A 25,281-nucleotide genomic window follows, 5' to 3' on the forward strand; every position below is an offset into this window, starting at 1 on the left:
ACGCTTGACGACTAAGCCACCCAGGCGCCCCTCTAACCTTTTTTTTTTAAGTTTTTATTTTTTTAAGTAATCTCTACACCCAACGTGGGTCTCAAACCATAACCCCGAGATCAAGAGTCACACACTCGGGATGCCTGGGTGGCTCAGTCAGAGCATTATTTTCTCCTAAATTTTCTTCTCAGGGTCTATAAACTCCTAAGTCTTTTGAGCATTCCTTGTATAATATCACTTGGGGTCTTCACCATAATCCTGGCTCCAAATTCAGGGCTTCCATTTGTCAGTCTGTCTCAAAACATGTAACCTGAAAATGAACTCAGTTTCATAGGTAACTGTCTGACCCAGGAAGAACAGAATGAGATAATCACCTTACATCTTTCTAGACACAGTTACAGTACTGTTATTGAATACACTATCAGCTAAAACCCTAACATCTTTGGATTGGTTTTACAAATACAAGTCTAATACCTGTCACAAAGCCAAGATAAGAAATTCTTCCTTTTCACTGAACGAATTCTTATTCAGCTTACTGCACCTCAGTAAGGTACAGTACAAATTAACAGCTACTGCACACCGGAATAAATACGCACACAGTAAAATGCACCCACAAAATACTCACTTAAAAAGTTATGCTAAAGGGCAGATCATGTCAGAGTTTGGTCTGTTTCCTTTACTCATATCCAGGGTTGGTTTCCATATCCCCAGTCTGGCTTCAGTCACCCTCTCTCTATCTTCATTACCATGGTTCTCCCTTAACCAACCTCAACTATTGTTTCTAATCCTTTCACTCACATGTTGACAAATTACTCTGAGAGCTTTCACTGTGACTTCAGTAACTTGCCCTTACTAGTTTATCACTGCTGCTGAATAAAGCCAACCTAGTTATGCTGACATTTAATAATCAGTTCCTTTTCTCTAGACAAATCCCACAACTGCAGGAGGGCATAATTCCCAGTAGTACAGACTGTATCATGAATGTGCAATACACATTAAACACATCTATTGTGCATATATGATATATATACATATTCTTCCTTATATATAAGGGCTCTCTTCACTCTCTAGGACAGCTGAACTTTTCTGTTTGCTTCCCTTCTGCACCTAAAATAAGATTATCAAGAAATGAAAGATAATCCTTAAGGATTTGTCACACCAGGTCTATTAGGATCATTAGCTCTGGTCCCTCATCCTAAATTAAGCCCAATGAAATCAATAATAAAAGTCTAAAGTTTTGCTTGTTCAGTTTTGCACCCAGTGATAAGTTACAAAGTATGCTTTATGTTTGATTTCCCAACACCAAACACCTTTTTGATCAAAATTAAGTGCCATGAAGAATTCCTATAATTCCTCTATATTCCACCTAGTGCAGAATTCCATCTGAGAAATGAGGGTAAGTGCATGGATAATAACATATTTTAGACCCACAAACAGCTTATCCCTGAGAGACAAAGTGTTTTTGGAAAAATAAAAATCTCCCTGGTCTTCATTATCCTAATTAATAAAATAAATGTTAGACTAGATAACCGCTAAGGTCCCTACAAGTGCTCATACTCTGTGATTCTTTCATTCTGTATACTATTAGTCTCTAGGAAAAAAAAAAATTACATATATATCTCCAGCAGCTCCATTAACACATACAGCTTTGGTGAAACCCAGAAACAGCTAACTCATCTGAATGAGAAAAACTGTCAACCCAAAGCAGAGCAGAGAGATTGCATGTCGCTTACTAGGACACAAATGAGGACCGTAATGAATGTAAAAATATAAAAATGATTAATTCTTGTAAGAAGCATCAATTAAGTCAGCATGAATTCATCAAGAAGCACTGTACATCAAATGCTTTCATGGTTCTCCAAAGGAAGAATCTTCCACATCAGTAAATTAACATTGCAAAGACCCTTAGATAATCAGCAACTAGTCTTTAGTATGCATATTACATAGTCAAGGCTAGTAATGCTACTATTAAAACCACTCTCTCAACACAAGTTTCTTTCAAAAGGGCAGCTTTCAAAATCATGGGCTTATTTTGAAAGATGTTTACCCTAAGCAGTGATTCCTAGCCTAAATTATAGAATGGTGGGAAATGACTGAAGCAAACTAATGGCAAAAAAAAAAAAAAAGTTATAGGAACTACTTTTACAGAGAATAAGGCATAATCAAGACACACTGAATTTGGGCATAAGTGGAATATTACTGGCCTAGAAACTCCTTGCAAGCAGGGGTTAAATTGCACTGAGCCTCTTTACCACCCACAGCAGCCTGGGTAAAGGCAGGCACATAAAGAGGGTAGCTTTGAAATGACTGACCATTGGCTAAAGGGCCAAGAGATTGCCAGGTAAGTGGCATTAGAGAGCAGATTTATGAAGAAATATAAGAGCATGAGGAGGCAGGAATATAGTCAGCACAAAGCTGTTTCAAATACCAACAAGGCGTTCAAAATACAAACAAGGTTCAACATGCCCTGGAATTGAGGTCTAAGGTGGCAGGTGGGTTTACGGAGGGAAGATGGTGGCCACAAGCAACTAGGAACAGGGAATCTCAACGAAGCCAAAAGTATAGATCCTGAGATCGCTGATGGCAAAAGACAGGAAGTAGAGAGGGAGGAGACAACCTAGGTGTCAAAGACAGAAGCAGACGTGGAGGTCTGGAGAGAGAACAGGCTGCAGAGAGAATGCTGCAGGCCGCCAGTCAGTGGTTCAGAACAGAGGACAGTGACAGGGACAGAACAACAGGCTGAAGTCGTACCCCTTTACCCACCTTCCCGGAGAGTCGGGGGTGGGGGGTGGTCCTCTAAAGAAGTTTGCCCCCAGTTCTCAGGTTTAGAGGGAAAGCAAAGTTTCATTTAAGACAAAGGGAGAGGGGACACACATGAAAACAGCTGGGCATATAAAAAGTGTGGTCATTTTCCAAGCATGGTGGAAAGGCTAAAAGTAGGGCAGTTCAGGCCAGGATGTAAACAGACAACAGGGTTAAGAGCAAGAGGAGGACGAGAAAGAAATTGAAAGTATGTCAGGGACTGGAGAAGACTTCTTTTCAGGTTTTCCTGGTACTGGGGAACGCTGAGTGTTCACCAATCCCAGAATTTCAGCTGGAACACTGGCTTGAAAATGATACTGCAAATCTCCCCAAAGATCACTAAGAACTGATAGTAAGTAGCTTCTCAAACTTTTAGTGTAGGGAGTGGTGAAATGAAGGAATGATTAAGAATCTAAAACTGTTGTTTCCCTTAAATTTGTTTGAAATTCTTACAATTCCACAACTGGCAACTTTTGTTTGTCAACACAGAGGCTAAACACAATTCGTATTTCAAATTAAAATTAAAACCTAACTTCCAAAACAGTCTGGGGCTATTAAAATGCCTTGAAACTAATAAGTTCAGTTTTTATCTCCTCCATATTTTTATCTTGGAGAAAATGCTAAAAACAAAAGTATTCATGATTTGGAAAACTGTTAAAATATGGACACCGCTCAAAACACACGGGAAGTAAAAGCATCCACAAGTTAGCATTATCCAAACAAGTCTCTACAACCTGAAATTAGGTGTGAAAATTTTCTTTTTTAGGCATGCAGCAAAAATAATTCCATCTAGCTCTTTAGCTAAGAAAATAATCATTCAAGAGCATCACAAAGGCTGATTACAGTCCAGAACACCATGCCTCAACATGCAGATCATTTAACCTGGCTGGTCTGGTCGCCGTCAGCTGTCTACAATTTGAAGAACATGTCACTACAGGCCCTGGTGAAGCCGCGTGGGCCAGCGTGACAGGCCGTGACTGCCAGCACCACACGGCCAAAGCCACGAGAGTGCAGCAGGATAAGCAGCAAGGATTTACACCCTCCCTGCTCAGGCTTTCTACCCCGCCCACTGGTTTCTCACATTTTTACTTTCTTTAAAAATGTGATATTATGAAAAATAAGCATGAGTTCATAGAAGAGATTTCCACGGAGCACCTTAATTCTTTCATTATACCTGTATAATTTAATTCAATTATAATACACACCAGAGAACTCATTTCCACTCTGCAAGAGAAAGGAATGAGGCAGATCTTATGTCCAGAATCTCAGGTGAGTTTTCAAAGGACAGGAGTGCTCCAGGCATGCTTGGGCTCAGAAAGTACCCTGAGGTTAAACAAGCCTTCTTGCCTTTCCCATCCTTTCTCTCTGTCGGCCCCCCTTTCTCCTCCCCTCTTCTTTCCATGTCTGTAAGCATGTATGTATGAACCCTTCTATTGCTCTGTATTCCTTCCTTTCTTTCTTTCTTGCCTAGAAAGGCCTGTCACAGGCCCACTGTCTAGGACAGAAAAATGAAAAAGGAAGGTATTAACTTTCTTAATTGCCACTGTCCCCCTTCACTCTCCCAGACCTTTCCACATGCTCCATGATTTGAATTTGAAAGTAATTTAGGAGTTTGGGTAGATTTTCTGGATGCATAAAGTGCTTGAATTGCAAAAAGAAAGAAAAGAAGGACTAAACAATTATTTGTTCACAGCAGGAAAAAAAGACTGTTATCTTCCCATGTGAACTCCTTACCTCCCCACCTCCTATTTGCGTAAGATATAAACAACAATCAGGTATTTTCACTAGGAAGAACAACTGTTTTTTAGTATTATTCTGAATTATTTACTTTAGAAAGTTTGTTATTAATATGCCAAAGTATATGGAAATAGTTTCATTATATGAAGTTGGTCACTGCGATTTTATTTCTTTAAAATTTTAAGAATGAAATAGATACGAAATGATGACAGAATTGCTTCAAATAATACAAGAGGATGTAAAAATTCATCAAGATGTAGACTTGCCACTGTGTACTTTTCTATATATATATACATGTATATATATATATAGGATATCATTAAAAAGTTTACATATAAAAAATAATAACAAGAGGGGGATAGTTAATAACAGGGGTATATAGTTGAAACAAGATTTTTCATGAATTGACAACTCCTAACGTTTGATGAATAGTACTATTCTATTTTCACGTGTGTTATAATTTTTCATAATAAAAGATGTTGTAAAATGTGACTTATAAACTCAAGCAAATATAAGATTCAAAAGCATGGTATAAAAGCAGTATATCCTTTAACACTAGACTACGATTTAAGATATAGTGCATTAGGGGCTCCTAGGTGGCTCAGTCAGTTAAACGTCTGACTCTTGGTTTCGGCTCAGGTCATGATCTCAGGGTCGTGAGATGGAGCCCTCAGTTGGGCTCCATACTCAGCACAGAGTCTGCTTGAGATTCTAACTCTCCCTCTCCTTCTGTCCTTCCCCACTCTCTCTCTCTCTAAAATAATCTTTTTTAAAAAAATAAAATAAAACATAGTGCATTAAAAATTAAGCATTAGGGGCGCCTGGGTGGCTGGCTCAGTCTGTTGAGCGTCCAACTCTTGGTTTTCAGCTCAGGTCATGATCTTATGGGTCATGGGATTGAGCCCCAAGTCGGGCTCCGAGCTCAGTGGGGAGCCTGCTTCCCTCCATCTCCTCCTTCCTGCACTTTCTCTCTTTAAAATAAATAAATAAATCTTTTAAAAAGTTAAGAATTAATTTTTCTTTATAATTTTGCTGAAAATGACATTAAACTGTCCACAAAAAGTTCTTTGCCTAATTATGAAGAAGAACTCTACAAACTAAGACATAGAGGTATTCAAATTCTGGTGGATAACTGTTCATATTTTATAGTATACCACACTAAATTTAAGATTTTAAATAAGAGAAAGAAATAACTAAATCCAATAAAAATCTCCTAAGCACACAGTACATGAGTTGGTTCTGACAGGAACAGAACTAAGAGTTCCAGTATATCATGTGAATTATGTGTGGACATCTTTTGCATGAGTCCTGCTTTATTCATTCTGTCCCCAAGTCCCTTTCCCGATCTCTTAAAAGTCAATAACGTGTATCAAGTCATATGAGACAACTAGCTGCCCAAGAAAGATATGTTTAACAGTGACTGTTTCATGCACAAAAAATTACCAAAAAATATACAAGCCTCCTTCATTCTCCCAATATAAATCACTTACAACAGGCACATTATGTCTAGAGTTAATGGATCTTACAAATTTAGACGGAAAATTTTCTACTTAGCTGAAGAACAGCTGAATTCACTGGAACACATCAGTGAATCCAAATTTGTCTTTGGTTTTTCTTAAAATGTCTCATCCCACTCAGAAGGATTACATGAATATCATTACATATTATAGGCATTCCCCAACTTACAGAAGGGTTGTGTGCTAAAAGTTCATCTGTAAATTAACTTTCTGAAATTCAGATCACATCTTCCCACTGAAAGAATTTTATAAAGGGTAGTCTGACTAATCAGGTCACCCCAAAGAAATCTATAAAATTCAAATTTACTGGACATACTATGTTTCACTGCAGCACTGCAGGTTTTTTCTCCAACTAACCACTTACCATTATTTCTTTGATAAATACAATAGGGATGCAGGCATTATTCCTCTCCAGTGCTTTGTGCGTTCACATGTACACACACGCACATACACACACACCCCTTATCCGGGTCAATGTGCTACAGCACAGTGTCCCTTACTCATCAGAGTAAGCACCGTGGAGCAGAGTTTAGACAAGGAGCTCTTGCATTTGGGGCGCCTGGGTGGCTCAGTTGGTTAAGCGACTGCCTTCGGTTCAGGTTATGATCCTGGAGTCCCGGGATCGAGTCCCGCATCGGGCTCCCTGCTCAGCAGGGAATCTGCTTCTCCCTCTGACCCTCCCCCCTCTCATGCTCTCTCTATCTCATTCTCTCTCTCAAATAAATAAATAAAATCTTTAAAAAAAAAAAAAAAAAAGGAGCTCTTGCATTTGAAGGTGGGAGGAAGTTGGGGTTCTCAAGCATATTAAGGGGCAGGGTCATGGAAGGTTCTATAATAACTGTTCTTATTGGATCTCACAAATACAGGACAGAGATGGTGGGTTATAACTTCCACCAGGCTTATCTTCCCAAAGACGGTTAAAAAAATTAGAAACTTTCTAAGAATCACCTTTAATATGTATTTTTTAAAATGCTTATAAATTCAGAGCAAAATAAATTATAGGTTACTTTTGTGTACTTTAGCTACTCCAACACAATAACAAGAAACTCTGCTCCTCAACTGGAAACATAGGGGATCAGAGGGTTCTATACAGCAACCAAAGTGATGGCTTCCTTGACAACAGCAACGGGCTGTCCTCTGCCACAGAAGGAGGGTGCCAGAAGGTCCTGAGAACTAGTGTCTAAGGAGAAAGAGGCCTATATTTCGGATCTACTTCTCCACTCTGCCCAAAGGCAACTAGACTTCAACACCTTTGAAAATTTTTAAGCCAGGGGGCGCCTGGGTGGCTCAGTCGTTATGCGTCTGCCTTCGGCTCAGGTCATGATCCCAGGGTCCTGGGATCGAGTCCCGCATTGGGCTCCTTGCTCAGCCGGGAGCCTGCTTCTCCCTCTCCCACTCCCCCGCTTGTGTTCCTTCTCTCGCTGTGTCTGTGTCAAATAAATAAATAAAATCTTTAAAAAAAAAAAAAGAAAATTTTTAAGCCAGAAAATTGTTCTGCTAGGTTCAAGAAAAGGGGATACAAAGCCACAGAAATTAAATGACTTAATTCATATGCAAATATTTTCTCATATGTATGTTAATTTGACAATTTGAAAGAAAAAGACATAGGGATTCAATACTTGCATAAAACTATCTATTCTATTCTTCAGGCCCAATACCAATTGATAGAGTTTTTTTTTAAGTTCAGAATTTTATAAACATGGTTCAATTCTGCAGTAATACATCGTAAGATTTTAAATGTATTATTATAAAGTCCCGATCCAGAAACACAACACAACTTTCCAAAAATCACTATAGAATCCCATCAGAACTCAAGAGTTCCAGATTCCTCTGTCTCAAACTCAGCCGAAGTCTATTCCACTTGCCTGCATAGGTGTTGGCTTTGTTCAGGAGGTCTGTGCATGCATGCATATCAGCAAAAGCCCGAATTCCTAAGCAGTTGACAGGGTGAAGCTGAGACTCCAAAAATTCACAGCAGGTCTTCTTCACATCCTGTAACTGTAACAGACCAGCTGCTGGGAGAAGTACCTGCAACATACAAGTAAGTCCGGTTAGGCAGGTGGATGGAGGAACACTATTTACCACTCCTATACAGATCACAACACATGCAGCTATAACTTATGATCTGCATCCAGTCCCAAATACTCCATGGACCCATGGAATACTCCATGGAAAGTAATGGAACAATTATTTGCAAAAAGGGCGATGCCCACATTCCCCATAATTTCTATAGAATCTTTCAAAGATCCCTTCTTGGTCATAAAAATATAAGAGATATCAGATATTAATCATTCTTTTTTATAAGCATAAACAAAATGTACCTTTGACTTTTAAAAACATAAATTATTAGGATGCTAGGGGGTGCTATGGTTCAGTCAAAATGGTTTTTTTCCCCTCAATTCAAGCAGTCATGACCTTCAGTGATTTGTGGGGAAGGCAGGAGCCCAAAGTAATACATACCACAACAAAGCCTCATTTTGCTCTTCCACTGTCTGAATAACACAACAAACTACTTTCCTTAGGGGACAGAACAATCTTAAATTCAACAGTCTCAGTACAATCAGATAATTTCTCTAAAATGTAATATATGTGCTAAAAAGGAAAACACAAAAGATAATTACTTAATATTAACTTTTTAATTTGTATTTGTATTTGAATAATTCCAAGAGATTTTGTATTAATTATGAGTTTTTCTATGGGATCTCACCAGTATCTTCACTATAAACACTATATCCAATACCACAACTGCTTTTTAAATAGGTCAATAATGGAAACATTTTTTTCCTTTTAAGCGAATTAGTGTGAAGCTATGTTAAGTACCACATTTGAAAGTCAAATTAAAGAGGAAAGCTTCATTAAAAAAAGAAGTTCTTGAACATCTGCTGCTCTTTTATAAAAGCCAAAAGAAAAAAATAAACCTCAACTATTAGAACAATGATCAATTTTAGAAAAGATCATATTAGCATAAAAAATAAATAAAACCTAAGTCCCTTCAGGAATTGACTCTCATACATGCCAAGCTGTAGACCAAAGAGAAAAAGAGAAAAGAAACAGTAGTTTAGGATATCTTTTATAAGTTTTCTCTACCAATGTAATAAATCCTAAATGTGGACAAGAAAGTGTGTTCATGTCTTTCTGTAACACAAACTAGTCTACTTGTTTAAATGAACCACAGTTTTACCTCCCAATCTAAAGGCTGCATATGTAGTTAACCCACATGTACACAATGAAATGGCCAGAATTAAGGACTGAGAGAATAATTTCATGTGTTTTTAGTGCAACTTCACCAACTAATATTAGTTTTCTCTAAAAAAATAGAAACAGTATCTAGTGGCCTTTTCCTTCTGAATTTAAGAAAAACAAAATGCAAATAATGCTGTTTATAGCGAAACCTTCTGTATAATATGTATAGTGTGCTTCATTATGTTATGAGAATGATCTCCATGGAAACCTTTAGTTGTTGATAATTTGCAAATTGGAGGTTTTTCTACACTGGTATAATTGTGCTCTGAAGCAACGTAAAGTACATTTCAAGATGCTTAACAGTGCTGCCATTTAATTCAGCAAACACATACAGTTAAGAAAGTGGTCTTCAGTGTAAGATTTAATCTCTGTGAAATTTGCACAAATACTAACAATCACCCATCTAGTTAGCATTTTCCCACAGACAATACAGTGTTAGAAAGTAGTATTCAAACTGGTGGTATAGAAAGACAGGAGCCTTGGGGGGGAAAAGCGGTTGAGCAGAAACGGGCTCACTCATGCACTATTGGCAGGAGTGTATACTGACCCAACGTTGTTGAAAACCAATTTGCCAATTTCAGTCAAAATTACAAATGCACATATCCTCCGACCCAGCAATTTAACCCACAGATACACTAACAAATGCTCAAAATCTCATATGCACAAGACATTCATTGGAGCACTACTGTGAATAACAGCAGAAGTTAGGAAAAAGCCTAAATGTCCATTGCAAGGAAACTGATAAAACACTTATATCCCCGGGGCGCCTGGGTGGCTCAGTCGGTTAAGCATCTGCCTTCGGCTCAGGTCATGATCCCGGGGTCCTGGGATCAAGCCCCGCATCGGGCTCCCTGCTCCGAGGGAAGCCTGCTTCTCCCTCTCCCACTCCCCCTGCTTGTGTTCCCTCTCTCGCTGTGTCTCTCTCTGTCAAATAAATAAATGAAATCTTTAAAAAAAAAAAACAACACTTATATCCCCTCCACTCAATGGAATGCTCTGCAGTCATTCAAAACAATGAGGAAGCTATATGAATGGGACAGTTTCTAAGATATATTCTTAAGTAAAAAATTAGTAATTGATGCATACTATGCTAACATACACATGTACGCCCTCACTTATATACACACCCACCTAAAAAAGTAGCTACAGCAGGCTTTTAAAAGTTTTATTTTGCTTCCTTACCTTCAACTTCATCACTACCAAGTCCAGATCTACCTTATCAGGAGAATGAAATTCATAAAACTGTGGAATACATACACGAGGGACAGAAAAGTTATTTCAATTGTAGGCCATGTAGCCGGAAATTCACATATAATTTTTAATTAATGGCAACGATGAGTCAAGTGGTCCCGTGCCTGGCAAACAATATATATTAAATATACTTTAAGTGCTAGTCAAATGTATAAAACAAGTTTATTTATAATATCCTTCTGTCAGTAAATCCTTTAAAAATGCCTCAGTTTTATGATGTAACTTTACTAGGACTAAATTTCAATAGCTCGTTAATTATTAATTACATACAGCTTCAAAAACAATGAATAATTGGCCCAGGCTTACTAACATGACCCATGGTGACCATCAGTTGCTCATGATGAAAACAGGAAAGCAGTCAGGGGCACACCAACTTTCTAGATTACTTTGTCTATTAGATAGCCAGCAAAAACAAAACAAAATAAAAAGTGCTCCTAATTTCAGATGAACCATATCCCACAATCAGAACCACTCAAACAGCTGACAGCCTATGAGCTGGATGCCTTGGGATCAAATCAAATCAAACCTTCTAATTCATCTGATAAAGAAACCAAATCCTAGAAGAGGCCAAAAGACTGGACCAAGTGATACAGCTGATCAGTGGAAAGCTAAGAATATAATCAAATTTGCCAACTCTTTGGTCTACAGTTCCTTCCACTACCTTGAGCCCTCTCTGTAGGTGCAGAATGGAAGTGTTTGTCCAATTTCTAAATCTCCAATACTTCTCTTTTCAGCAAGAGTAATAAAGAAAACAATCACTTCAACAATACATTGTTGTAATTGCTTCCACTTAATGAGCAATTACTACATCAGCACTGTGCTAAGCACTTGGCAGGCAATAATATCTCATTATCCCCATTATACACAAGTGAACACAGAAGCCTGGAGAAGTTGGGTAACTTGCCCAAGGTCACACACCTGGTATGGGACAGGTCGAGTCTACTATGAGAGCAGCAATAACCAGAATGAGTATAATGCTTTTAGATGGCACCCAGATAAACATTCTTACGTCATTAGTTAGGAGTAGGTTTTTAAAGTTACCCTCTATTTATTTCAATAATATAAACTTTTTTCTAAGTACATTTATTTAAGCAAGAATTGAATCAACATAAAGAAAAACATTAAATATTTAATAGTGCCAGCAGTATAGAATATAGCAAAATCATGAAGGTGACACACAAATTACTAAACTTTAGAAACCTCTGATATGGGAGATCACATTTAGTATTTTAATCTTTCAATATGTGATCTCATTCTGATTCTTATGGCTTTTGCCTATCACCGAAAAGGAAGGATGTGCTTTAATCTGGGGCTATCACAATCCCATGGCATATTTTCTACAGGGTGGATAAACTCTGCTATTAGTAACAAATGCGGGAAACACCTAGCAATGTAAAGAGGTGGTTTCTTAATTTGCTATTTAGGTCACAAAAATATCTTGGGCATTGTAATTAAAAGGTCTGAAGAATAAATTTATGCCTTAAAAACTAATTTTTCTGAGCTCCCTAGAGCAAAGGTGCAGTTGAACAGTGCTGCTTCTTATATGAAGTGGAATTATATTGACACCATAAACCTCCAGCCACATAGCATTATGACCTAATGGAAAATTTCCATTTGCTCCATTTTCCACATTAACGCTGAGATTGATGAAAATAACCCAAAGGCACTCTAAGATCTAAAGTGTATTCCAAAACATCAAAGAAAAAGCAATTATGTTTGTTATATAATACAAATGTTAATGATATAGTCTAAGAATTAAAAAGTGATTAATTCCCATACAGTATATACACTGAGGGAGGGCCACACTCCAAAAATTGAAATATCTCTCTTGATTATGTTGGTTTTTTTTTTAAGATTTTTATTTATTTGATAGAGAGAGACACAGCGAGAGAGGGAACACAAGCAGGGGGGAGTGGGAGAGGGAGAAGCAGGCTTCCCTCGGAGCAGGGAGCCCAATGTGGGGCTTGATCCCAGGACCCTGAGACCATGACCTGAGCCGAAGGCAGACGCTTAACGACTGAGCCACCCAGGCGCCCCGCTTGATTATGCTGAGGCCTAAGGAAAAATATACAGCTGGCAGTGTGTCTTGGGGTCCAGCCCTCCCTCCCCTTCCAGCAGCCTCTTCCACATTCTCCTTTAGTTCTATTCTATCAACCGTGAGCTTCTCCACTCAGACCCTGGTGTTCTCACCATGATCTCTCAGTCCCTTTCAGGTCACCACAAACAGCATCACACCAGCTTCATCTGCTTTGTAACACTTACCATTGTCAGAAATGATTTTATGTATCTGCTCCCATGTTTACTGTTTCTCTCCCTGCAGAAGAATATATGCTCTGGGCCTGTGAGGTCTTATCTGTTTTACCCCCATTATAGCCTCAGGTACTAGAAGAATATCTAGATGCAAAATAAATGAATCAATCTGAATGTACTCTCCTGGGTATTTGTATTTTAAAAGAGATACAATTTTGGATGTCCTTTGACCCAGAAATACAAATTCTATTTCTAGAATGTGTCTATATGGGACACTTGTGTCCTACTACAAATCTTCTGAGCCCTACCTCTTGCTCAAGCCACCACAGCAGCAACCAGGTCCAAGTAGACTTTGATCACCTCCATGAAAATGTAACTTAACAGAGCCTCCCCCCTCCCCCCACCTCCTACCATACCTCTCTCTGGTGTCCCAGCCAGGAAATGCACTGGGGACTCACAGCTGCACCATCTGGAAGCACAGGGAAACGCTTGTAGGGCCAGCCCTGACCTATGAAGAATGGTCCAAAGAAAGATGATAGCTAAATGCTTCCCTTCTTTATTCCCAAGCAGATAGTTCTGAGACACATTTCATAAGCCTCCTCAGATGGTCCTGGTGGAAAGCAAGATAAAGAATGCACTTCTGGATCTCCAGAATTCTAACCAAGGTAGCAATGGTAAAGGCAGCTATTTATTTGGTGATCATCACCCACCACTCACCAGACATGGCTTCAGTTTGGCCTGTCCTCTGAGTACCATGAGTCTCAAAGGCCTATGATCATCCAACTAGTGTTCTGTAGAATGTTACATAGGCTCTACACATTATTCTTTTTGTTCATGTGAAAAGCATTATCTCTAAGTGCCGGGAAAAACACGAAGTAAAAGAACATGACCAGCTAATTAAATAAACAACTTCAAATCAATCATTTTGGTAAATAGGAAAAATTTATTTTCACCTAGATGTGCTGATTTCCAAAATACGGAGACAATAAAAGCCTAAACATTTTACACCGTGGAGACGTTTTCTGCAATGAACAAAGAAGCAGGGGGAAAGCTACCACTGATTAGAGAAGACAAGTGGAACACTAGACATGGAAGACACACGAGACAAACAATTAGCACCCGTGTGACACTCTTACACCAGCTGCACATTTTAAAGGAAGATGCTTTCATCCTACTTCCCTTTGACAAGCCAAATTACACATAAGATGTTTCGCTTAGACAAGTACACTCCTTCTGCTTGGCTATTAGGATCTGCAATTTATTTTCAGCTTGGGCATTTACTCCATAGGGGGAAATAATTTATGTAGTCTTTTAAATCCTGAGCCATTAGCAGTGTGTTTATTAGAAAAGACTACCAAGGGGTCTGACTGTTCCATACACAAGATTTCCAGATGTCTATGAAAACATGCAAACATGAAACAGCTCAGCCACTACTAACTTTACAATGAGTGTACTATTAAAAAGGTTTTTATTAATTTCCCAGCCATTTTATATTCCTATCAGAAGCACCTGTCTGTTTAAAAGCAAGGGGGCACTTGGGTGGCTCAGTCAGTTAAGCGTCCGACTCTTGACTTCAGCCTAGGTCGATTTCAGGGTCATGGGATCAAGCCCCACATGAGGCTCTGCACTCAGCAGCGAGTCTGCCTGAGATTCCTTCTCCCTCTCTCGCTGCCCCTCCCCCCACTCTAGCGCAAGCGTGCCCTCTCTCAAATAAATAAATAAATCCTTTAAAAATAAAGAGCAAGGGCCTTGTGTGCCAGGAATGACCTAAAAACAAACAGAGAAACAGCTGTTCAAAGGGCATGAAGAGAGAGAAGAAATTATTCCCAAACTTAAAGAAGCTATATGCTGTTGGACCAAAAAAAATCTCATTATGAAATATAACCTATAACTTTCAGTACTATACATCTTCTAAAATCTGCACTTAGTCTCCAGATTATAAATAAATCATGTTCCACAAGTTTATTTTTTCAACTGGCTTCTTGATGCTCATTTAGTCATAAAACAGTATTAAAAATAGTTATAAATCACAGTATCAATGAATATACCACTTGACTGCTGCGGCCTCATGGGGCATTGGGTTCAGGAAAGAAGGAGAAAGAAAGTTTCCTTCCTCTTTCTGGGATGTAGGCCTGGCTGGGTGCAGAGTTTTGAAATAGGAAGTGTTTGACCACGGCATCCTGCCACCTCACTCACACTTCCACGTCTCAAAACCCTAAATCTCAACCACCAGGAGCTGGCCTCTGCTCTGTACACCCAGCTATGATTCCCCACACAGATCTGCCTTTCCTGACCGCTAAATGTTTCATCCTCTAAATAGATTTACCTCACCCCCTCCTCCCAACACCCCCCCGTCCCAAGCTCCATCCCTCCGGGTAGCTACTGCCAGCAAAGTCAAAAGGAAAGCCGTCTTATTATTAATTCATACTAATGGTTAATAACGCATCACCTTGGGGCACCCGGGTGGCTCAGTCATTAAGTGTTTGCTTTTGGTTCAGGTCATGATCCCAGGGTCCTGGGATCAAGCCCCGCATCGGGTTCCCTGGTCGGCGGGAGGCCTGCTTCTCCCTCTCCCACTCCCCCTGCTTGTGTTCCCTCTCTCACTGTGTCGCTCTCTGTCAAATAAATGGATAAAATCTTTAAATAAATAAATAAATAATGTATCACCTTCCAGGACAAATACCTTCCAGAGATATTTAAACTTTTAAGAGAGGCTGACTCTTAAGCAGAATACATTCTGTAATTGAAGTCATTTCCAATGGTATAATAAATGAGGCAGAAAGGCAAAAGTAGTACAGAAAGAGGATATATGTGGGCAATGTGGCTTTCCCACAGGCTGAAAACCACCCCTCCTCTACTATCCTTTCTACAGCTGCTTTTTCCATTCTTTTTAACCTAAGTTTTCTCTAAAATCTCTCACTTCTTCAACAGTGGCTCAAATGTATAACAAACATAGCACCTACCGTATAGAGTGTTGAAAAAAAATAAGTTGGTCTACCGCTCAACACAGTGCCTGGCACCTGGCAAAGGAGCACATTAGCTCTAATTCAAGGTTTCTTCTTGGATTGAATCGAACATTCAATCCCGTAACAACAGAATGCCAGGATTTCCTTTCTCCCTCACAAGATGATCTTCTATGCCAGATCATTTATAATAAGCGTAAGGTTGCTTTCTTTTTTGATCAAATATTCCCAAAGTAAAAGATATAATCAGGGACAATTCGAAAAGAACAAACACCGCATATAAATATGGGAAATATATTTGATATCCCACTGCCTATTAAATAAATATGAATTGAAATAATGATACAGCATTTTATGACTATTGATATTCTCTTTTTTTAAGATTTATTTATTTATTTGAGAGAGAGAGTGAGATAGAGAGAGAGCATGAGCAGGGGGAATGCGAGAGAGAGAAGCAAGCCCCCCCCGCTAAGCAGGGAGCGGGATGCGGGGCTCCATCCCAAGACCCTGGGATCATGACCTGAGCGGAAGGCAGACGTTTAACCGACTGAGCCACCCAGGTGCCTGACTATTGATATTTTCAACCACATATATTCAGGCCAAGGGATAGTAAGCCTTGGCCCCTATCACATTTTTGCCCTCACTGTAAACTAGTTAACTCTCTTAGAAAAGAAATAGGCAATATTCATCAAGAGCTACCAAAAATTATAAAAGTTTAAAGGCTTTGATGATGGAAGTATGTTCCCAATAATTTACCCTGAGAAAACAGTTCAAAAACTAGAACAGGCTACAACCATGAATTTTACTTTAGCATTATTTATAAGAATAGGAAAAAAACAGAAACAACTACAGATTTAGCAATATGGCAACAATTAGGTGAATTATGTTAAACCCACATGATAAAATATTATATTCAATGACAATGGAAACTAATAATGGTTTTAAAAAACTAGTATTTCTAAAATATTTGCAATAACATATAATATTATAAAATGAGACGGATACCCAGCTAGCTCTAACCTATGATTACATTAGAAAAACTTAACAGACATCAAGTGGACATTTCCACACGATTTAGTTTTTCTAACACATAATGGACATAAGTAAAGAAAGCGGTGCACGGGTCTTTTTAACAACAGCTTGGCTCCCTGCCCTCGCATCTGTCCGCTCTATAGCTAGCAGCACTGGATCTGGATCCAATCCTATCTCTAATCAGAACATCTCTCAGCTCTAACTAGAAGCAGCTCAACCTGGTCAACTTCATGTCAGTGCTAATGCGACCTTGGACACTTTGATGCTTTGTTCCCTAGACCAAGCTCCAGCCCACCTGCCTCTAACTAGGATCCTTCCCTAGTGGGCATCAGTAACTTGGCCCGACTTTACTATGCATGGACCAGTTCTCCCAGAGGCTGAAATCCTGCCCCCGGGGTCCCAGCCCAGAAAACGCGGAGTGCTTGTTCCCAGACTCCCTTCCTCCTGTTCTCCCAGGACCTCCTGCCTGGCTCTGCTCCTATCCATCAAACAGGGCCTATTCATCAAACAGGCCTATCCTATGGGCATTCCCCCATTATTCACCTAACAAATATTTGTTGAGTATTTAGTCTAGGGTCCAATCACTAGTCTAAGGTTCTAGGGATACGGCAGTGAACAAAATGGACAAATATACCAGCCATCCTAGAGCTTGAATTCTAACAGGTAGTGCTTACATTTAGTAGGGGCATATGTAATTTCCATCATCCCAGCACTCCTGCCCTTCAAAGTGGTCTTCATATCTCAAAGTCTAAAGTCCGGAAGCACTGGAGGATTTGAGAGCTATAGATTTTAAGCCCCAACCTGTTGCTGAGTTCCAGTAAAGCCTCAAGGGCAGAATGCAGTTAGTATGAAAAGAATGGAGAACGGAAACCATACCACAGGCTCAAGAGAACTCTGGTCTTGAATGCTGGACATGCTCCACAATAACTGTGTGACCCAAGAAAATCGCTTAACCTCCCTGAGCTGCAATTCTCTAAGTTGTAAAAAAAACAACTCTCTGTCCAGGATGTTGTAAAAACTAAATGAGATCATGTTTGGGGATTAACATAACAATAAAAAAAAAAGATGCACATTCTCCTGTGACAGCTAAAAAAAAAAAAAACTAAATGAGATCAGTATTTAGCAAAGTGACTGGAACATGGAAGGTAGGCAGCCCCTTCTTCCTAAATGAATATTTTTTATTCTATTTCTGCTGTCTTTTATGGGCATTAATCCACTTAAATTTCTTCTCCTTTAGTCCTTCCTCTCTAAAATCACCTCAAATAAAAAAAAATGACTACTAGCCGCTTTACTAACTGATCATGCATTTTAGTCCTATTATATAGATCAAAATTTCCCCTGTATCTCCTCTGTATTCTCCAGGATTCTTCCTTTCCACAACCTCAGAATTTCATGAATAAAGAACAGACTAACAGACTATCACTGACTCCACATCCACCTTCAACACAGAATTTAAACTCGTTAGTTTAGGGTGGTGAGACTGAGGCATCAATCCACTGCCTAACAAAGAAAACAGGGACCAACAAGAACTGTCAGCAGGCCCCAAAAATATTTTTTTAAAAATTGAAATCAAAGCAAGCAAGTTTAAGGGCCAAGGCTATCAACAAAGGTAAGATTCGAGTCTTAGTACAGGGACTAATGATGCTTCTGGCTTTTCAAAGGTGCTGCGTGGATATATTCACAACTGTGGATGGTAACTGCCAAATAAAATGCCAAATATAACTGTCGAAATAAGTTATCTTCACTGTCTTCACTCCCCAGGGCACTGTATTGCTTTATCACACACAACTCCCTCTTCTTCCTCTCCTCCTCCTTGGTCTTTCCAGTCTTACTCTTTCCCTCTTGCCTTTTTGTCTATGCTTGCTCTTTTTTTCATCTTCTTTCTAAACTGATTTATATTATTCGGAGCCTCCCCAACCCCACCAATTATGAAGTTTATTTCAGTGGAGTTTTTTCAAGACCAAAGAGACCGCTAATATTTTTTAAAGATTTTTTTTGTTTTCACAAATAATATAATGCTAAATCAAAACACATGGACACCCATTCACGCATGCACACACACATACCAACACTCACATACATCATATACTTCTTGGACAAACAACTCTTTTTCTGTCGCATGTTTATTATTCTCTCCTTCCAACCCTGTCTGTAATCAATATTCATATATCATCTCCCAACCCTATTTGTCAAAGCCCAGGCTTGACATGAAATGGAGATTATAAGATAAGATCAAGATCAAATTATTGCTGAAGAATGAAAAGTGAGAAAATACATAAGAAAGCACATGTCAAGCAAAAAAAAAAAAAAAACCAACAACAACAACAAATCCCTTTTAATAGGCAATTAAATAACTTTATCCATCTTACTTATTAGCCTCTCCCTGACCCCAACTAGAGCTTAATTACAGAATATGTGTTTCTCAATCCCCTTTATCAAAGTGCCTTAAGTCTTATTCATAACAGCCCAAAACTTTAAATACATGTCCATCATCATGCTGAACTGCAATAAACCCATACAACAGAATACTCAGCATTTATAAAAAGCAACTAACCACTAGAACATGCAGCAACACAGATAAATCTCACAAATGCTCTGTTATGCCAAAGTCAGCCTCAAAAGAATACATTCTGTATGATTCTATTTATATAAAGTTCAATATCAGGCAAAACTAATCTGTTCTAACAGAAATCCTATCAGTGGTTGCCTGGAGTCAGAGGTGAGGGATTTATTAGGAAGAGGCCTGAGGTTATAAATGCTCAATATCCTGATTTGGGTGTGGGTTAATGGGTATATTCATTTGTTAAAACTTAGCAAACTGAACATGTAAACAATAGCCCACTAAGGAAAAAAAAAAAAATGAATGCTTTAGGCCCACACTAAGATGCACCACAAGTCAGTGGAAGGCATTTATAAATTATGAAATAAATTTTTAAAATGAAAAATAAAAATCATACCTGACAGAACCCCAAATAAGAAAATAAATGAAAATATATCAAATGTATTTACATAACCAAATTTCTATACTAGTATTCGTAAAGTTAATTTAAAACAACAGCTTTTGAAGAAATGTTAGTGATATGCTACATTCTATTTTCACAAAAAATGAATCATATAACCTGGGGAAAGACACATGTATACTTAAACTAGATGATGAGAAGCACATTAATTTTACTAACCTGACAATGGAATTATGACATTGAAGTACAAAAGGTAATAATATTATTTAAAGTTGTGGATCAATAATGCTAGGATTTATAAAACCTTTGGCTTATTTCAAACTAAATATGCCAGAACCACAGATAATTCAACAACTCTAGGCTCTCACCACCTAAACTGGTTTGGAGAGCAGGATCCTGAACACTGGCAGCAAGCCTGTCACAGATGTGCTTTGCCCCACGTAGGTCCAAACATAAACAATATGAGGCATAGGTCAAACATGAAGAAAAAAATCCACCTAATAAGGACTCTGATGTATATCTAACCTTTCCCTGCTCAAATTACGACACTGCTATAAGATGCTGGATCACAATCAGGAAGGAGCCATTTTTTGCTCATCAAGATAAAATTCTTCTTATATACCACATGAAGCTAATTAAAATATCAATCACAAAATGACTCAACGGTGGACACCTTCAAAGATTATATATTTTAGGAGCATCTAGGTGGCTCAGTCAGTTAAGTATCTGACTCTTGGTTTCAGTTCAAGTCATGATCTCAAGGTCCTAAGATCGAGCTCTGCATCGGGCTCCGTGCTTAGCGCAGAGTCTGCTTGTCCTTCTCCCTCTGCTCCTCCCCCGCATGTTCTTTCTTTCTCTGGCTCTCTCGCTCTCTGGAATAATAAAATATTTTTTTAATTATATATCTTAATAATGTAAAGCCACAAGTACCTTAGTTATTAATATTTCTTGAATATCTAGCTTTTTAATACCTAGCTTAAAAAACCTAGCTTTTTAATACCTAGCTTAAAAAACCACTTCAAGTTTGATGCCCATTTAAATTTTATAACATGTTCTTATGATAAACTCTCTAGATTTTTCTCAAACTAGCTGACCTCCAACGGCTTCTTCCATACTAAATTTTAAGTAAGTTTTCATTTATCCTGTACTTTTAACTTATACAGAATAAAACAATTTAACTGGAATGACTGGAGAACAGATATTCTAGCTGGTCAAGTATTTTAATTAAAATTATGAGGATTACCAAGTTCAGACTTAAAATATAATAAAATGCAATTAACACCAAAACTCAATTGTAAATAATTTTTAAATTTATAATAATTATTAATATAAAAGAAATTCACCATTTTGTGCCTCTAGATAATAATAAACTAAAATTATCACAATTCTGGTAAAGCGATAAAATACTAGTTTACCAGTTTTCTGAGTATTAGAATGTCAGATAAATTCACTTCCATGATAGGATTTCCCACTACTATCCCATAAATAACCATTAATCCTGAAAGTTGGACTCAACACATTTTTATGTGTTTTTTTTTTTTTAAAGTTTTAACCTGTGTTTTAAGCACATCATCTGCCAAACTCTTTTAGTCACAAAGAACTACTTTCTGTCTCATAAAAGAAACAGAACATGAAAATGGAAAAACAATAAGGCTTCCAACACCTGTGCTAGGAAAAATAGCACTTTTTCTTGAACCACTGCCCGTCAAACCAGTGGAAGAGGATGTTACAAATTGGTACTGCAATCACCCCAGAGTGCTGTCTCTACACTAACCCAAATACACAAATCCTGTTGGCTGGAGAGAAATCTACAGCAAATTAAGATTTATTTTATAAAAAGAGAGGGAAAGGTTACATGAGCCATTTTTTTTTTACCCAGTAATCCCAAACAATCTCAGTGGGTTCTTCTTCTTCCTCGTGGTCACAAGACTTTTTATTGCTGCCCATTTCTTATTTCTGCTCAACATTTACAGAGCACTTTAATATTTTTATAAGCTTTAACTGGCATATTTCATATATCACAGCATTTCTGTGAGGTGTCAAAGCATTATCAGCTTTTATTTATAATAGCTAAAAAACAGAAAAGTTAATGTCTTACTCAAGGCCATTCTTGAAATCAATGGTTAAAATCACGATGTGAGCTCTGAATTCTAATACAATAATTAACCAGAGTCCACTAGCCCATGAAGGTTTTCTAGCAGAGAGCCAATCTAAGGGGGCTCCTTATTATTTTCTGAGTTGTTCAACAGTAACTTAAATATACTTGATTTAAATGATTTTATTTAAACCAGAAACATTTACAAAACTGCTCAGTAGATGTTTTTGCTCACCCTGAAGATAAGCCTGCTACTGAACTCCTCTGGTACATGAGCAACTTCTAATTGTGTGGCTGAGAATGGAAAATGGTCATTCAATTAAGATAACTAAAGGGCAGATCTGGAATGTGACTGTAATTAAGGTTAAAGCATAACCAAGTGTATAGTTATAGTCTCTGTCAGAAGAAATCATTCTTAACAGAAGTGCAAAATAGTTCTTATTATTCAATCTCTATATGGAGACAGATGAGAATTCAAAATTCCGGGCCCCTACCCTCTAATTAAGAATCCAGGCCTCAATGAGCCACCATGGCTGGTAGAGTTCCTTACAGCCTCAAGGGCCTGGAGGTAGAAAAGACAACTACCAGACAATAAAATGTTCAGAAATGGGTCATCTAAAGAGAAATTACTTGTCAGTTTTTCTGGATTCCATGCAGAGGAGAGAGGCATTGGATCTGACGGCACTCGATCAATTTCCTGATCACTAGAGATGTGTTTTGTAGTAGAATTAGTAGTAGAACAGTCCATTAGGGCCCTCCTTAATCCATTTGAAGTAACCTCCCTTCTCTATGATTTCATGCTCACCAAACAATCCTCTGATTAGAAGTCTATCACTTAGAGACCTAGGTCCTGGGAATGATGTGCATTGGATAACATACACATCTATCCAGTCACTAGAAACACCTATTACCCTGTAATGTAACAGGCTATAAAGGCTCTTAGGACAAGGGCCTTGTCTGTCTTACTTGATACTGTATCACCAATAGCTGGAACACTGCCTGGCATAAAATAGATGCTCCATAAAATCTTAATGAATTACCACTGAAAACTGGAATTCATAAGGATCAACACCGGCATTGGAAAAATGGGAAAACTCAATACCTTTAGAAATAAGAAAGGGAAAGAGCAAGCCATGTATAAAGAAGCAGTGAAACAGTTATTAATCCTTACTTGATCTATCCTCATCTAGCTGACGATGTTAAAAGCCTTAGATCTTCAAGTTCAGTCCAATTCAGTCTTAAACTAATCCTGACCAAGACTGTGAAGTTTATTAGGAGCCCAACCAGTGTTTCTAGTCTGTCATTAATCTTGCTGCCTTAAATGTGGTCTGCTTCCCAAAGCATCCTCATGCTTACCAAGCCACGTTGTGAGCCCTAAAGCCCTGCCCAACTAAGCATGGCCTCAGATCCTGGATTTGCCATCCACAATCCCAACTTTACATAGCTATGGTATTACAACTGCCTAGCGTTTACCAAGTCTCTTTCCCAACAAGTGAGCTTGGGGCTGTAGACTTGACTCACTGTTCACTCAGGGCAGCTCTTCCTGGATCAAAGACACTGCCAGCAGCCTAACAGCAGGTACCACCACCACCACCACCACCACCACCATAAGACTTCCTGCTGCCATGCCTCCTATAGCACCTCATTCAGACCTGAATCTGTCACTCGTCCTGGAGCACTTTCATTCGGATTACATGCTGCCCTCAATTTTAAACAATACTTATTGGGGCGACTGGGTAGCTCAGTTGGTTAAGCCTCTGCCTTCAACTCCGGTCATGATCCCAGGGTCCTGGGATCGAGCCCCACATCGGGCTCCCTGCTCAGCAGGAAGCCTGCTTCTCCCTCTCCCTCTGCCTGCCACTCCCCCTGCTTGTGCTCTCTCTCTCTCTCTCTCTCTGTCAAATAAATAAAATCTTTAAAAAAATAAATGAATTAAAATTAAAAATAAATTTAAAAATACTTACTGAGTGCTTGCTCTCCCAGATTCTTGCCCCTATTTTTGGCCCCATTCATTCCTGGCCCAAGCCTCAATCCCAACTATGCTTTTAGTGAGGTCCCAGCATGTCTCACCTGTACATAAACCAGTTATCTAATGAGTCATGTTTCACAAGCTCCTATATATGAAAGAACAGAATTTATCCCATCTCAGACAAGAAAATAAAGCTCAGAGAAGTTAAGAACTTTGGACAAAGTCACGTGGTATTTCAATAGCACAGCCAACAGCTATCCTCTATTTACTATGCTTTGTTCCTTGTTCATTTTTGGTAGCATCAGGACCAAGCACAGGACTGAAGACTTAGCAGATACTCCATCAGTCTGCTTAAATGATAGGGTGTTTTCAATATCCATTTTAAAATAAATATCCATCTAATGGGAATCTCATTTCAGTGTTTATCTACACAATGCAGAAATACACACAGCAAAAGCACTGGTTTACCAGCCAATGCTTCACCTGCTCACCTAACTAACCAACTCTCCCAAGTTCTCTGTACTCTCTAATATGCTTGCACACTTCTGCCCCTCCAGCTGAGCTGCATTTTATCAACTCATACATCTTGGTTTCACTCCCAAATCTGTTTATGGTACTTGCACTTGTTACTGAAATTATATAATTTAAATAAACATATATAATCCAATGAGATATAAGTGTAAAAAGAGAGCTATTTCTATGAAAACTAAGTTGATTGCTTTAGAATGATTTGATCAATGCGTTACTGCAAAAAAAAAAAAAAGCTCTCAAATTACACATGGGGGAAGAAAAGAGAAATTGTGTAACTCTAAGATGACTTTGCACTGAGATTTGTTTTCAAGTGTCTCAGTTCTTGCTGCACTTTTTTAAAAACTAGAAAATTAGAGTTGCTCCATCATTATGATGTCCTATGTGCAAAAAAGCATATGGCTCTCCGAGCAGCTAACCACACTAGTTTTACAACAAAAAATTGTCATACAATTTTACAGTTGCATGTTGTAAGTTAAAATAAAATATTTGGGGTATACATGTATTCTTTTTTGATGGTTTCTCCACTTTAATAGCCTTTTGTTGATTAAGTGGTCAACCATGTCAACAGGTCTCCTACTGTGGATGCTCTTTCCCTCTGATGCCTTCTTTTTAGGAACACCTCACTGGTAAAAAGTTATACAATATACTGTTAGCACTTCTGGTCTGAAACAAACAAAAATAACCTGCCCTACACCACCAACAAAATGGACACACTATGTTGAATTTTCTACTGTACTGAGATGGTGTAAAATACTCCGGTGTGTTTATTGCCAAAAATTAATTTTAACTGTCTCTTGAAAAATTTCACTTAAATTCTGTTCCTTTTCCAAAAAGATGAGATTTTCTATCCCAAATAATTTCAATTTATGCAACATCTAAGTTTTCTGAACTGTTTAAAATCTATCCACTCACAATTATCAGATGCTTCTTAAATTCTTCT

General features: G+C 38.4%; 1 protein-coding gene across 4 annotated transcripts in view; it reads right to left on the reverse strand.

Moving 5' to 3' along the window:
• The window catches only part of KLHL2 (kelch like family member 2), a 102,435-nt gene that overhangs the window by 40,607 nt on the left and 36,547 nt on the right, over window positions 1-25,281 (reverse strand). For all 4 annotated transcript variants that reach the window (XM_035022766.1, XM_035022768.1, XM_035022765.1 and 1 more), the window contains one exon: window positions 7,913-8,075. In XM_035022766.1, coding sequence (XP_034878657.1) covers window positions 7,913-8,075 — 163 coding nt within the window. The remainder of the gene's footprint in view (window positions 1-7,912; window positions 8,076-25,281) is intronic.

The sequence above is a fragment of the Mirounga leonina genome, unplaced genomic scaffold (genome assembly GCF_011800145.1).
Source record: "Mirounga leonina isolate KUSES-001 unplaced genomic scaffold, KU_Mleo_1.0 Mir_176, whole genome shotgun sequence".
In the NCBI taxonomy this organism is placed as follows: Eukaryota; Metazoa; Chordata; class Mammalia; order Carnivora; family Phocidae; genus Mirounga; species Mirounga leonina.